This window comes from Diorhabda sublineata, chromosome 8 (assembly GCF_026230105.1).
Source record: "Diorhabda sublineata isolate icDioSubl1.1 chromosome 8, icDioSubl1.1, whole genome shotgun sequence".
Lineage (NCBI taxonomy): Eukaryota > Metazoa > Arthropoda > Insecta > Coleoptera > Chrysomelidae > Diorhabda > Diorhabda sublineata.
The window spans coordinates 26,944,872-26,960,123 of NC_079481.1; the positions used below are offsets into that span (position 1 = coordinate 26,944,872).

Genomic DNA, 15,252 nt, shown 5'->3' on the forward strand with positions numbered 1-15,252 from the left:
TCCGAATCATAGTTTTCGAAAATGTATTTGCAATGTATTATTGGGTATGGAGGGTAGCCTCCATATTATTGGGAAACGTATGTCGTAGTGACCATAGACAAACTTAAATCGGAGTGAAATTTTGCAAAAACCAATTTCAGTAAGTCCAAATAAGTCAAATTTTAAATGTTCCTTTATATATTTTTCAACGTAGGAAGCATGAACGTGATTTATAAATATAAACACTATTTTCAATACGATGTATACGATGTAAATATATAATATCAAACACTGGCTGGTATAATTCGGAACAAGTTAAAAGTACTGCTAATTCATGACGTCATTATCACTGGCCAGAGTATTGATGTATATTTTAGAATACAGGCTTTATTGATTGCGGATGCTGTTTTTAACCTGAAAAAATAAACAACAAAACTGGCACATGTTTGGATAATATTAAAATTTCTTGTGAGAAACAATGTCTTTTGAAGATCGTAAGTATTTTGAATTATATCTTAATCCAAATTTCTATTCATTAAAAAATTGATTACCAATTACAGCAGACAGAATTCCCTATTCAGATTTGGCATCAGGTGGCCCTCCTCTTGATGAAGATGATTCTGATGGATGGGATGAATTGGAAGTTAGTGGTGAACAAACCACTTGTCTTTTTTGTAATCTACAATTCCACACAATTGCTGTGGCACTAGTTCATTGTCGGAGTGAACATAATTTTGATCTATTATCACTCAAAAATAAATATAATATGGATTGTTATTCATACATCAAACTAATCAATTACATTAGAATTCATAAACCTGACCCAAAGTTATTAATAGAGGCTAAAACAACTTTGTGGGAAGATGATATTTATTTAAAACCTGGAGATATGGAGACTTGGCTCATGTATGGTAAGTATTGAATTTTCAAATAGCACCACAATATCTAATTACTAGTTCAAAAAGGACGAAACTGCATATGAAGAAACCTAATTTATTACTTCAGTTTTTATCCTGTCAAATAATAATTTATGTTTCACATGTTAGCCATTCAATTTCTTTCATAAAAGGTAAAAGTTTAACTGCACATAAGGACAATGAATTTAAAGAGATAACAAGGAAAAAATATTGTGAATTAAACTATTCTACTTATTCTACTCTTTAGATTTTGATGATTTGGGCAGTGCCCCATCAACACCACATTATGCAATTGATGGGAAAACTCCAATTAGTAATATCAATTTTTCTGATCTTCAGAGACAAATAGAAGACTTGACTCTTCAAGTAAGTTCTAATTTCTTTAATTTAATCAGTTTTTGTTGTAAAAGTTAATCTTAAACCTAATTTGAGTATTGGCATGTAGATTGATATTAACTGTAATGTTGTTTGTCATAATTTGCCAAAAAATCAAGGATAGTAGTTCAGCCTAACTGTTCAATATATCAACAACTTTGATCATACTTTTCTTCTGGAAATTATAAATACAAGCAAATCATGCTTCAACAGTAAAGAGCTATTTGTTCCATGCGGGAATACAGTGAAAATAAAATCTACATCATTGTTAGAAATCAAAAAATTATGAAAAACAGGTATTCAACTTTGTGAAGCTATTTACAAGTAGTTAAGCAGTGTGAGAGAAGGTTTATTTATGGAATGGTCCTGATATAGGAAAACTTTTCCTCTGCAGGTCATTTAAAGTCAATTTGATGCATACTTCCATCCATTACACTACCTGGTTCCTGAAGGATTAAAGTTGGACTGTTGGACTGATACTGTACTGTGAAACTGGTTCCTCTTGGAGTAATTATCAATGTAACAATATCTCGTTTATTATTACTCCAGTAGCTGTTTCTTATCCGGTTGGAAAGACCAGACAGTGTGATTGGATCTGTAAAGGTAGTGTCAAACTGGTTCCTTTTGACTTTAATATTGATTCATCCCTTATGATCACTTGATTATACTGCTTGGTTCCTCGAGGCTTTCATAGCTCGCTGGTTTTTATCCAGCTTGAAGGATTAGACATTCTAACTGGGAGTGTTGGACTGATAACTGTACTGTGAAACTGGTTCCTCTTGGAGAAAATATTAATTCGACAATATCTAGTTTGGTCCTTGGAACTTTTCATAAATCACTGGTTCTTATTGAGCTCAAAAGACCAAACAGAGTAATTGGATGGATAAAGGTATTAATATTGATGTATATCTTATGAATCACTCGATTAAACACATTGTATGAAATTGAAGCTTCTACTTATTTATTAGTTTAATAACTTCAATGGAAGGAGCATGATTTACCTATCTTATCACTTCAGGTAAAACAAAAGGATTTATTACTAGAAAGCTATTGTAAAGATATAGAAAAAATGAAGGAAGTTACCAGAACAATAGTAGAAGCTGGAGATTCAGAAAATAAAAAATTTCCACACTATGTACTTTCTTCTGGATGTCAAAGTGGAGACTATTTTAATTCATATTCACATTTTGGTATTCATTATGATATGCTCAATGTAAGTAAAAAGTTAAAAATCAAAGTTGCATCCTTCCATTATTTCCGTTTCTGTATTCGATATCCAGATTTGAATATGTTTTAGGATAAAGTTAGAACATATAGTTATAGAGACGCTATAGTAAAAAATTCTGATCAGTTCAAAGGGAAACAAGTTTTAGATTTAGGTTGCGGTACAGGAATTCTGTCCATGTTTTCATCACAAGCTGGAGCACAAACAGTTTACGGTGTTGACATGTCTGAAATTGTATATAAGGCCATGGATATTGTAAAGTAAGTTATTATTCAAATTCAATTTTCACAAATGAAAAAAGATTGGATTGTACAATAAGGATGAATAGGTCAATCACTTGATATTGTTATCATTCACAAATCAGTATTAATTTTAGTACCAACACCCAATATGGACATATAGTATTTACCTTAACATGAATTTCATTCCAGATTAGTACGTCTTTACAGTTTTTCTGGTTTATTTTTATTATGTAAACCCCCTATCTTGCAAGTTCAGTTGGTCATTTCTGATTTTAATTGTGTTTTAAACTCATAGAATTCGTTGAAATTTTCTAAAAATTTGTAATATTCATACTTGACACCATGTTTACTAACAATACACCGAAGGTAAACCTGAAGATGATAGTTTCATTACCAAAATGTACGTCAGATAATGATTATGTTGTGGTGGTGGAAAACTGAGACATTTTAAGATTTTGTTTCAGAGAAAATAATTTGGACAACATTGTTTTGATTAAAGGAGAAATAGAAAAACTTCAGTTGCCCGTTACCAAAGTAGACATAATTGTTTCCGAGTGGATGGGCTATTTTTTATTATTCGAAGGAATGTTGGATAGTTTGATAAATGCAAGAGATACATATTTGAAACCAGACGGGCTTATGTTACCTAATAGGTGTAACATAAGTATAGTAGGTGTGAGTGATGTAGGTAGGAAAGTGTTTTTATGTAATTTACTTTAGTATATTTAATTAAGTTCACATTCTATTGATAGTCACTGCACAAGAAAAGAATACACTTGAGATTGGGATATTATTAAACCACATTTGTTTTCAAAATTGGAATGTTTCTAATATCATCTAAATATAGTGTCAAATCATATTTTGAGGACTGAAAGTAGTCTTATCAAATTTTTATCTAGCCTTCAAAAATTATGAAAAAACTAATTTTATAACAAAATAGACCTAAAATCAAGAAGATTTAAAAACATAAACATCTTAAATGTTGTATTTACATAATATTCTTATTTTTTTGTATATAGATCGGTACAAGAGTGTAATAAATTTTTGGGACGACGTATATGGATTAACAATGAAATGTATGAAACAAGAAGTTTTGAAAGAACCATTTGTTGAATATATTCCAGAGGAGAAACTTCTCACCAATCCACAAATAATTACTGAAATAGACCTGAAAACGTGTCATGTGAATGCTTGTGTATTTAGGTATTATTTTTTTATTAATCAAGTTGAAATGTTTTAGTTAGTCTAGCACATTATTTAATTTTACTCTCGCAGTGGTTATACTTACTTTAATACATAAACAAAAAGATTGTTTTAGTTCTACAGAATGTAGGTCCATTTTATTAGTTATATTTAATCATCGTAAATATATAGTTTCATGAAATGTAAGAACTATTCTAGATTTAAATTTTCATTTTTTTAGCTCAAAGTTTGCTTTAACAGCTACCCGAGATGGTTTATTAACAGCTATTGGTGGTTACTTTGATATATATTTTGATCTAGAACATAAAGTCGAATTCTCGACTAGACCAAGCGCTTCCAAAACTCATTGGCAGCAGACTTTATTTTTTCTACCTGATTGTATAGAGATGAAATCAGGTAAGTGGTTTTTATTTTGTTTTTATCAATATTTTTAATGAGGCAAATGGTTGATCTAAATAACGGTTTTCGATTTTCTTGTATATACTCCTGATAGCTTTTCTTGGTTTTTATTGGTAGTAAGAGTTTTGTATTGTTTTTTTTTTGTTTTATGGTGTTAGATCCTTTTTAGATCTATTTCAGTGGAACTAATACAGCTGAAATTGAATATTTTTTAGTCCATCTCCAAGTAAGCAAATTTTCAACTCTTTTGTCTGCTTTATACTTAACTTACGGAAGTTTTTTAGACATTAGTTTTAACTGTTTAGATCTTAAGTTTATGAAACTTGAGTGAATACTTTATAAGGTTAGGTGGATATTACATGAAAACAAGTGAATCTTCATTCGCTGAATTTCCAATTGAATTAGAGATGCAAAACATAAAGAATCAGTTTAATATGGAACAATTTGGGGGCAGAGATTGATTAGGGCAGTAGAAACTAAAACAATATCATCTAATATAATTTTATCTGCACTCCCTTGAATATGAAATAATGTTATGGGCCTACTTTTGTAAGTAGTACTACATTTTACCACACAGCAATAAGCAGGAATCTTTTGACGTCTAGAATGTTTTTCAGCATTATTTTACTATACAAAGAAGTTTAGTGGTAGTCTTTTTCTCAACCAAACATAAAAAAATTAATTCAATGACGATATGTTCAAAATTATGTGGCATTAAAACTTACGTAAGGCTGTATTTAATTAGCAAATGAAAAATAAGTTTTCTACACTAAGCGCAATAGTTGCAAAAAAACCAACAAAGCTACGTTTCCGGGAGGAAACATCTTTAATTAACAACCCTTTAAAAAGATTTTTCACAATAAATAATGAGGTCTAAAAACCAAAAAATAACTTCAAAACGCAAGTATATCTGCACACAGGTTACGGAAAATGCATTTGCTTATTTTAACAGTTAATTAGATTCCCTAATGAGCATTTAGTTGATATGATTTAATGTTTGATACAAACCATGTGGTAGTTTCTCTCTTGTTCTGTCCATTTCTTTTATCCCAGTAATCTGATAATTTCTATTTGTTCCCCAACTGCCTCATTGTTATTCCATTCAGTTCTGCTTCCACAAATAAATTGCACATTCTCTTTCATTTTGCTTCCATCATATGTTGTTGGTCTTATTATTTTATATCTTTTTCCTCTTCCTCCCTATTTGCTACCGAACTCTTAAGCGATTCTGGTACTTCTTTAGAAGTCTATACATTTAAATTCAAATGATTTCTTTAGATTAAAAAGATTGAAATAATTTACTAAGGGTTTCATGGTTTATTGATAATTTATTTTTCTAGGTGACACCGTAGAAGGAACCATAAGCTGCACTAGATTTACTAAAAATTTACGAGGATTATTGATTAATATAACCATTGATAAAAATAAATATCAATACATATTTGACTGATATGTATAAAAATGAATTTTTGAAATTTGCATGAACAATCAAATGCATTTTCAGTATATATATAACTTACTTGAAGTGTAGATTAAACGTTGTTTATATACCTTCTAATATTGATAGGAATGAACAAAAATAAATTTCTCAATTTTTAAATAGTTTTATTTCTTAAAAATATATTACTACAATCAAATCCTATCTAAATTAATAATTTACTTAGCTCGAAATTATGAGAACACTATTTGAATCTGTTGTCCCTTACTCTGAAACCTTGATTAAGAGGACTGAAAGTTGTTCGTTGAGTTGTGAAGTATGGTATACGTCTGTTGAAATCTACTTGGACGTCAGCTCTTAATATTACAACACCTAGAAAAATCAAAATACGTGGTATGTGTTTTTAAATAATAATAGTTATTAAAACAGAGAAACCCACAGTTAATCATTATTTGCATGATACTACAGTTTCAAACAAAAATTTGCTACTTCATCAACTTTCAAATTTACAAATTTCGATCTAAAGAGGTCAAAAGACAGCTGTCAAAAAGAATTCCTTGTTTGTGTTTATGGAAATAGCAAGCACGAGTAGTTAGAGTGGTGTCCGCCCTGTGAAGATGTCTGTGGATATTGATCTTGAACTTTTGCAGGCCAACTCGGTATGGTATTCATGAGCCACGTCAGCTTATTGAGTAGGTCTTGCAGATACTGCTCTAGGTGGGATTATGTTATATAGCTTTGAAGAGCAACTGCCCTGTTAGCATAGGTAAAACAGGTCAGCGACCTTTTTTCTATGCGCTAAGATGCCCAAGTTTTTGGTCAACTCTGGATTACTATAAGTTGAATTGCTCTTTTCTGTACTGAATCGAGCATCCTCGGGGAATTCTTGGGTGTTTTGTTTCATCATAATTAAATTAGCCATTATTAACCGGTATGTAGAGTTCACACGTAGCCTAAAGAACTGATAATTCCAAAAGAAGTGAAACAGTCAATTATGTTAGAGAAAAGTTTGAAATATGTGATGGCAAACAGTTTTATTATAATTTTACAAAAACATGTTATTTCAACTGACTATTCAACCCAAATATTTATTACAATCCGTTTATGATGTGCATCTAGAGTTTATTGGTTCACCCAGTATATAAGATATAAATATGAAATATGAAAATAATATAAAGCTTCATGAGCTAGAATATTACCTGATGGATTCACTTTTACTTTGATTTTGGTTTGAGGAGACAAAACTCCATAATCCACATCTTCATACAAATCCTAAAAAAAAGTTTTGTCACTTTTTATTAATGCGTGGACGTTAGTTGGTATAACCAATGGTTATATTTAACCGCAGTGTATAACCGTTGTTTGAATTCTATAATCAAAATTTTGGTCATACATATAACCAACAGTGATTATAGTGTTATATATATCAATAAGAAGAAGAGCCGGTATTCTTAACCTAACTTGTTGGATTTAGATGTATCAAAGTTCCGAAGAAACATTTTTTAGAACGATTCGGATCGTGAAGGCGCCGCCCGATTGGTTCGTTTTTATACGAGCATTTCTAGAAAGTTTATTAGCTCCATATCCTTTGATTCCAGGAACCTAGACTAAGAACAATGATTATAGACACAAAGGATTGCTCAGTTGTATTTAACACTTATCAGAAATTTTTGAGGGGATAGAAGACCGTTGAATTTCAACGGTTGAAAAGTCATCTGACGTCACCATCAGTGCTGAATTGTTTGTTGACATTTGGTGATCGAAATAACTTTTTCTTAAATGTATCTAACTTCACGTAGCACAATAAAAATTATTAAGTTCACTTAACTTTTCTAGTTTATCATTATCAATTTGTTAGTAGGTGTTTAATATTTAGTTTTTTCATTTTTTAACGAAAATTCCAAAACTTTTTGATGTGTTGCCGTTCTAATAGAGTAGTCATTCGGCTTAAATTTATTGCCAATCATTGTCTATATGTGAATGTGTATTCTGTGGTTTTGTAACAGATGCCTAAGGTGGCATATGTGATTTACTTAAATAAATATGTATATATTTGTATATGTATATATTAGTGTGGTTTGATTTACACAAAAGACAAGTAAAAATTTTCTGAGTTTTAGACTGTTAATTGCGTGCAATAATTTGATTTATTTCGACAAGTTAATTTGTTATACAAAGCTAAATAAGAGTTACTGTGAGTAAATTGAAAAAGTTGAAAAAACTTGTTTACTGAAGAAGGATATTTTGAAATATTCTAAAATATTAAATTAGTATGTAAGTACGGCATTTATTATTATTATTATTTGTATTTTTTAGGTATACATTCATTCACGTGTAAGCACATTAAATATTACTGATTATTCTAATTATGATTTTTAATATGTTTTTTAATACCATTTTTTTCTAAATAAATAAATTAATACCTAATTCCTTCATGTTTCATTTCATATTTAAAAATAATTTCTTGGTTTAAAGTTGTTGGAAACACATTTAAATGGTATTACTTATGTTAATATTTGTTTCAACTACAAGCTCTTAATTACAAATATTGCGTGATGTAACATTAGATTTGACTTTATAAATGATTTTGCCAGACAGATTTGGAGAACATAGCAATCATTTTTGTCTATAACCTTTAGACTGAGATGTTTCTCCTATATCAATTTTTATATAATGACATGGGAATTCAGTGCTTTGATAACTGATTGAATTAATCTCTGTGTCAAATTTCTGATAATTGCCTATCAAAAGAGGTATTTATGACTAGAAGTCGCTTGGTTGGGAGTTAGAGGACACACTTCAGCATCACCTTTTGTGGTTGCTGAACCACCAATATACCTTTTATTTGCATTTCTTCCAAAATTTGACTTCAATCATAGTTAGAATTGTGTTAAATATCATTTCGATCTCTTCTCAATTATTTTATCACTCGAAAGATTTGCTGAAGAGATGTACTTGGTTAAAGAGGGCCTATCTCACTACTTATTGAGATGCTCATATCACAGTTATCCTTAAAATGGTAAAAGAGGGTCAATCCGACTTATTATTGAGCCTCTCATATCCCCGATACTCCCAAAATGGTAAAAGAGGGTCAGTCCGACTTATTATTGAGACAAATATCATTGATGATCTTAGAATGGTTAAAGCACTTCGGTCTCACTAATTATTGAGAGGCTCATATCCCAGTTATCTTTAAAATGGCAAAAGAGGGCCTGTCTGACTAATTCTTGAGAAGATCATATCCAAAATGGCTATTTAAAAACACTATTCTTTCATATAATGTTCCGCTCTGTCAATTTCTTTTGTATTTGGTACTAATTTAATATCTAAGTAATGCATATACAGTATGTTCTTGCTAATCAGTCATAATTTAAATCGTTTTTACAAACATAGTTCATACAAACAATTCCATTATGTTTTTGTGAAAGTTTCACACAAAGAGGTATGAATTTTTTCTAGTTAGTAGTATTGAAAACGTTATTTCCTTTGTACTGAACTACAATTATTAATGTTCCTGCTCGGTTTAATAATATATACAGTGAGGATAGTACTTCAAATGACACAGTTATTATAATATGCAATTCAATTTAAACATTAAGTTCAAAAACATATCTAACTGTTAATATTGAGCATTGATATTATACTTAATTAATTCTTACTTCTACTCTATATCCAGTGGGTGATGTGAGACCCAATTCTTTAAGAGTTACAGCCACATCGGAAGGTGTACCGTCAGTCCGTCTGTTTACGAAAGCTATGGCATAGGAAAAGTAACTTTGGTATAGAGGGGTGATTGGTCTTGACCAAATTTCTATTCCTTTGTGCTTAAAACAAACGAATTTATATAAATCATCAGTCAAAAGTTTTTGCCTGCCCCTTAATCCATTCAATACATTTAAAAAAAATACACTTTAACAAATTTCTTGAAACGATGTCTCAAACCAAAAATGATAGTGTCCCTTATTTGTTTACTTTATACTTTAAACTTGCAAGTACCGGTTGATTTGTTTATTATGTTTTAACTGTGCATTATTTCTTCGGTGTTTATGATTGCAGTTTTTAGTCCAAGTTTAGTTTTTTGACCAAGACATCTTTGTGTGAAGTTCGTATACGAATTGTTTTCGTTTTTCAGACTTGTAAAATATTTAAAATGGGTAAAAACAAGAAAATATCGGTTGAGACTCGTGAATTTATCGCAAGTCTTCATAGTATAGGCAAAAATCAAAGCTGCAGAAAACAGATTCTATTGATCAAAAAACGTTATCGACGATTCACGTGCTCAGATAAGAGAATCTAGGAATATGCCTTTGAAAACTTCTACAGTGAAAAAAAGATTTAGAGTCAAAGTTTGAGGTTTTTGAGTTTAGAGTGCTCGTGCGCATGTCAAAGGAAGAACGAATGCTAGATCCATGTGTAATCCCGACTGTAAAACATGGCGGAGGCTCGGTGATGGTTTGGGAATGTTTTGGAGGAAAGGCGACTGGAGACCTGGTGAAAATTGAAGGGTTTTTGAAGAAATAAGGCTATAAAAAATATTAAAGAAAAATGTGCAAAGATAATTTGAAAGAATTGTAAAGGAAGAATGCACTTAAAGTAATTATTTGGCCGTCACAGTCGCCAGACCTCAACCCGATTGAATTGTGGGACACATTGGACAGGAATGTTAGAAAGCAGTGTCCTTCTTCCACTTCACATTTTTGGAATATAATGAAAAACGAATGGAACCAAACATTTGGGCGTCGAAATCATGAAAGCAAAAGCAGCGGGGTTACATCGATGAATGAAAAATTTAAATTTGTGATAATTACAGGCTGTAGTTTTATTAATACTTTATTCTTATCTATTGGGCGAGCAGAAACTTTTGACCGGTAGTGTATAACAAAATTTAATTTCATAAACAGATTATATACTTTGAAAGATATATTAATATGTTATCAAGTTACACTAGGTTCATTTTGATGTTGATGCACGTAATATTTATATTGTACAATACAAGTTATAATAAACAATGGTTAAATGAATTCTTGTTATCGCTCAATTTTTACCAAAACTCAACCTACAATTGAAAACTTTTTCATTGTAAAGGGAATTCGACTGTCCCAAAAGAATATGAAATATTCTTGATCGTAATTCGCAAAGAAATATTTTTAGTTTATTACATTCATATCAAGCAAGGATGAAAATTATTCAATGCCTCAAAAGTTTTATTTCTAATTTAAACGTGTTTAATGTGTAACTAAATCCATAATATTCGACCTTAAAAACATTAAAACTAGTTCATACATATTTAATGTGGTCTTGAAAATGTTAAATTGGATTAGTTGATAATTTTAAATATTAAGTCGAAAGAATTTTCTCAAAGAAGCAGCAACAAATTTTTTTCGCACATATTTTACAAAGAATGTTTTTTACTATTAAATGTATGTAAATAAAATTGAATTAATTCACTTACCTTATAAATTCTTCTTCCTTGTATCCCTAGCGGATCTTGATCTACAGCTATAATTTTCTTATTTTGTAATATGGCTTTGTATTCTGGTCTTATGGTCCTTAAATCTACAGACATCAATAGTGGGGCTGCTAAAATGGCCCAGATCGCCATTTGCGTTTTACTTTGTTCATAACTAAGTCCAAAATTTCCAATAATCAACTAAAAAAGAAATATTTAGAAATAATAACTTTTATCTTAACTAAATTTCTCCTAAATAAGTTATTCTTTTTAAACAATTAGACACAATAAATTTGTAGTAATTTTCTAAATAATTTAAACATCTGCCAGGTCATGATGACTTATGAAAAAGGCTGATTTCACAAGTTTTGTATCTTAAGCAAACATCAAATTTTATTCGCGTGCAGAAATATTTACGCAGGTGTGTGGAAAAGTATGAAAACTTCTACTGATACTGATAGTGTCACGTCAGTGAACCATCTCACTGGTAATTGGCTGACATACAATTTGAGTCCTTGAAAGTTGTTAATTAGTCCTACTACTGCCGGTTTTAACATTTGTCGTGGAAGTAAAGTACGCCGAGATGGAGTTCGCTTCTTTTTTTGATCCATTTCATATGCAATAAAACAAACCGTGATAAAAGCAAAACACTTTACGTGACTTAAAATGATCAAAATGAAAAAACCTAAGACGTAACCTCACTTATTCTTGCCGGTTATGATAACGTATGGAAGATTTCACAAAATTTGCATCTTAAGCAAACAAGCAAATTTTACTTGCTTGCAGAAGTATTTACGCACGTGTGTGGAAAAATATATAAAATAATCAATAAATATGAAAATTTTCTTGAAAAATACTCCTCTGTTTCACAAGTATTCTAAACTCAACAAATTAAACAATATTTGAAAATAAACACACAACTTACAAGGTCTCTTCTTGTCGGATGTTTCCTGGAGCAGCGATACGCGATCAAATTTTGTGTAAGGCTTGGTAAAACGAGCAAAGAGACTCACGACATGATTAGGAGGCCAAGGTGATGCTGCCGTGGCTAGATAAAGTGATCAGGTGAGTATCAAAATGATTGCTGATAAATTGTGAATTCTTAAAACTCAAGTTTTTGAGATCGCGACAGAAAACTTAGCGGGGGAAAGTGTGCGCGAGTTGTTTGAGGAAAAAAAGGATAACCGGAAAGTGATCTGTTGTTGGCCCCCAAAATTTTTTTTTATTTCAGGTGCTAAACGAAATTCTGGTCCAGGCGTACGAAAACTGGAAAATTCATTAGCAGCAATGCTATTTTGAAAAACTCTAATCTTTCGTACTATTTTCACGAATAAATATTTAAAATGAGTTCTACTACTTTCAGAACAACTCCTGTACCTATTACTACTATACCTAGGTAGTTACGAAGTATTTCATTTGAGATTAACATCAATTGACTTAAAAATTCTATCTATATAAGTTATTGTTTTCTCTTTTTTCATAAAATATCAACTCAAAGTTCCGAACATAACATAAACCAAGTATCTACGTTCTTTTACCATTTTATCAATGGAGTTTGCACACTAAACTAGACGTAGTAAAGAAGAAAATTCAACAAAAACCACACTTACAACAATTCATATGGCAATACATGCTTTTACGAATCGAAAATACGTTTTCTACATAGGAAATTAAGTTGGAATTTCTGGAACCGTTAGCGATATTAATACTGAAAAAACTGCTTACATCACCACTACATCAACACTCACAATTACACTGTATGACGCGCGTTTCGATAACCAAGTTATCGTCTTCAGAGACTCTGTTTACTTTCAGTCTCTGAAGACGATAACTTGGTTATCGAAATGCGAGTCAGACTTTGGAATTGTGAGAGTTGGTGTAGTGTCGGTGGTGTGACAACTTCATATTCCCTATATAAAAGTGATGTCATTGGCCGTACTGCGTGAGAGACAAATAAATATAACTTGATTTTTATTAGAACAAAAAATAAATGGTTTTAAGTATATTAGAAAAAAAAACACAATTGAACCTTTTCCGCTCTTTTAGAACATTCTACCACCGATAAAAACGAAAGCATTTTTTATAAATTTCAAATTTTAAATGTTTATCCGTATCACTTGCACTCACGACAATTATTTTGCCGCTTTCTATTTCTATCTTTTGGAAGATAAATCTGTACCTAATCATAGTTCAAGCGTTGTGCTTGAAATAATAGTGCATAAATACGGCAATAATAAAAAGTACCTACGCTGGAATTAGAGCATTCAAGATTTGTTATTAGTTTAATGGTAGTTATTTAATATGCAGCCGGTTGCTGAAATTTAAAATAAGAGTAAATTCTTTAAATAGTAATGGCAAAATAAATGGAAAGTAGGTTGACATTGTACGTAATTTTTTATATGAAATGTCTCATTTTATGAGTGATGATAATTAAAGATAGAAATACAGAGTTAAGTATATTTATATTATAAAACTATTCATTAAAAATTTTAAAATCTCCTTTTAGCTACACAAACTTTTCCCATCGATGTTCAATAAGTTCGAAAGCATTTTTATAACAAGAATCGTCAAGCTCCTCAAAATTGCCATTAACTGCCGACATCAACTCTTCATTGTTGGAAAATCTTTGACCATTCAGTCATTTTCTAAAGTCTGGGAATAGAAAATAATCCGAGGGGGCTAAATCTGGCGAGTAGGGTGCATTAGGTAGTAATTTAAACTATAATTTATCAATTTTAACCATTGCAATAACGGATGTGTGAGCTGGTGCATTGTCTTTATGAAACAACACTTTCTTCTAAGTCGAATACGGCCGTTTTTGCTTGATTTCTTCGCTCAAACGTTACAATAAGTTCGCATAATACTTGCCGTTGATAGTTTTTCTTTTTTAAAAATAGTCAATGGAAATATCCCACGCGCATCCCAAAAAACCATGACCTTGCCTGCAGATGGAACGGTCTTTGCCTTCTTTGGAGCCGGTACTCCCTTTCCAGTTCATCGTTTTGATTGACCTTTTATTTCGGGTGCTAAGTGATGGTTATGAAACGGCGCAAAAATTCGGCTTTATTTTTGTGAAACATTACCAAACTTTCGATGGAAACATCTTCACGACGCTGTATTTGTTCAGTTGCGCACAGTTTTCTCATGTTCAAATTTTAAATTAATATGCGATGTACCGAACTTTTTGAAAAGTCTAATATATCTGCTAGCTCCAACACTCTCAGTCTACGATAATCCAGTACCACTTTGTGGATTTTCTTCAACATTCTTTAGATTCTACAAGTTGCCCCCGTAGCAGTTACGAATTTTTAACCATTAGACATGAGCCGTCTCTGACCTTCAGATAGTAGCATTATTTATTCCGTTAAACAGACTACATGGACATACTCAATCATCCATGTATGTATAATTTAGAAAATATACTTAAATATAAGTTCTGACTTCGCAACTTCAAATGCCTATTATTCAGAAACTAAGGGTCGTATGAGAAAATTTTTTCACATCATCTACTCCCGAATTTTTTGCATCAGTTTCCGGAATATCCGGTATATACGAGTATTAAAACTATCAGTTTTATTTTGACAGATGACATCATAAATGTATAATAACAATATAATCAATGTAGTGAAATTTGATTTCATTTTTACATCAAACCGCCCTCGTATATAGAAAATAAATTCATCGTTTACTTCAATACCCCACTGTATTAAATCTTAAAGTGCCAACAGTAATTTAATTCAAATTAAGGAACAAACATCTTCATCTTAATCACTACATTCGTTACTAACTTCGCTTTGATTTTCCCACCATTAAAGAGCTATTTGCTTAACAAAAAATTATTGTCTAATATTGTGCTTTTATATACATATAGGATGATTATTATTAATTAATGACCCGATTTGCTCGACAATGTAATATTGTTACGAAGTTTATTAATCATTTAAAATATTAGTAATAGAAAGGCACAAGAAAAAATGATATTTTCTTAAATTTCTTAAATCTGTTTTGATTTTAGGTCACGTTTG

At 30.9% G+C, this 15,252-nt stretch overlaps 2 protein-coding genes across 2 annotated transcripts in view; one reads left to right on the top strand and one right to left on the bottom strand.

Annotated features, from left to right (window-relative positions):
* Positions 1-193: 193 nt before the first annotated feature.
* Positions 194-5,940, top strand: LOC130448116 (uncharacterized). Its single transcript, XM_056785326.1, has 9 exons — positions 194-473; positions 540-890; positions 1,144-1,262; positions 2,290-2,484; positions 2,569-2,756; positions 3,203-3,426; positions 3,758-3,941; positions 4,162-4,337; positions 5,681-5,940. The coding sequence occupies exons 1-9, from the start codon at positions 458-460 to the stop codon at positions 5,788-5,790; spliced, it is 1,563 nt and encodes a 520-aa protein (XP_056641304.1). The 5' UTR covers positions 194-457; the 3' UTR covers positions 5,791-5,940.
* Positions 5,925-15,252, bottom strand: part of LOC130448117 (alpha-N-acetylgalactosaminidase) — a 51,732-nt gene continuing 42,404 nt past the window's right edge. Inside the window, exons 6-9 of the mRNA XM_056785327.1 lie at positions 11,231-11,428; positions 9,438-9,602; positions 6,978-7,050; positions 5,925-6,150 (exon numbers count right to left, since the gene is read on the bottom strand). Coding sequence (XP_056641305.1) covers positions 6,023-6,150; positions 6,978-7,050; positions 9,438-9,602; positions 11,231-11,428 — 564 coding nt within the window. The 3' untranslated portion in view covers positions 5,925-6,022. The remainder of the gene's footprint in view (positions 6,151-6,977; positions 7,051-9,437; positions 9,603-11,230; positions 11,429-15,252) is intronic.

What these genes read in the sequence shown, in the direction of transcription:
- LOC130448116 (XM_056785326.1), top strand. An exon ending in TTCATTATGATATGCTCAAT is followed by an intron (nt 2,485 to 2,568) that starts GTAAGTAAAAAG and finishes AATATGTTTTAG; the next exon opens with GATAAAGTTAGAACATATAG. An exon ending in AAGGCCATGGATATTGTAAA is followed by an intron (nt 2,757 to 3,202) that starts GTAAGTTATTAT and finishes ATTTTGTTTCAG; the next exon opens with AGAAAATAATTTGGACAACA.